Below are 695 nucleotides of genomic sequence, written 5' to 3'. Positions count from 1 at the left end.
ATTAATGCATATATATATGCATATATATATGTATTTATATATATATATATATACATATAGCCTCGTGTCTTATTCCGTCCTCATCTCATCCCATCTCATTCAATCACTCCTTCCCTTTTCTTTCCGTGTCACTTCTCCTGCTCAGCTACACCACTTCAAATCGTACGGTCTGTTTGTGTTTCTCTGTACACCCAACGCTGAGACACTCTACGCCCACCACTCGTCGCTGTTGGATTTGCCTGTGTTCAACCGAGTGTGCGGTATCCCCTTCAACTCACTGGATTTGGCGGAGGTCGACATTGACGAGTCGCAGCGTCACCATAGCAACGACAGCGCTGGCGACAGCGGTTGTCATGGCAACCCGGACACCGCGAGTAGGAAGGCCAGCGCCAAAGCGGGATCCAAAGCGGGATCAGAGGGCGGTCTGCTACCGCCCACCACCGCCACGGGCAAAAGCTCCAGTACACAGACAGATACAAAGGCACACGCGCCCCCTGGTGACACACTCACACAACAACACAGACCAACAGCTGAACCACGTGACACTATGGGGAATACGCCCATGCGCCAACCCACCAGCCCAAGGAGACAGCCCATTGGTGTAGAGGCCAATGGGACACTGTCCCCTGGGTTCCTGCCCATACCCAGCAAGTACGTGTCTGCGGGTTATGTATGTATGTAGGTAGGTATATATA

General features: G+C 51.7%; 1 protein-coding gene across 1 annotated transcript; it reads left to right on the top strand.

The window, feature by feature from the left end:
* Positions 1-145: 145 nt before the first annotated feature.
* SARC_17945 (hypothetical protein) lies at positions 146-682 on the top strand (the record flags this gene model as incomplete). The annotated part of the gene is made up of 1 exon (XM_014287968.1): positions 146-682. A coding segment is annotated over one exon (537 nt), but the record flags the coding sequence as incomplete, so codon positions are not given.
* Between the last annotated feature and the right edge of the window lie 13 nt (positions 683-695).

Source organism: Sphaeroforma arctica (genome assembly GCF_001186125.1).
Source record: "Sphaeroforma arctica JP610 unplaced genomic scaffold supercont1.12920, whole genome shotgun sequence".
NCBI classification, from domain to species: domain Eukaryota; class Ichthyosporea; order Ichthyophonida; genus Sphaeroforma; species Sphaeroforma arctica.
The sequence above is the reverse complement of the archived record's forward strand: the minus strand, read 5'-3'. Positions and strand labels throughout refer to the sequence as shown.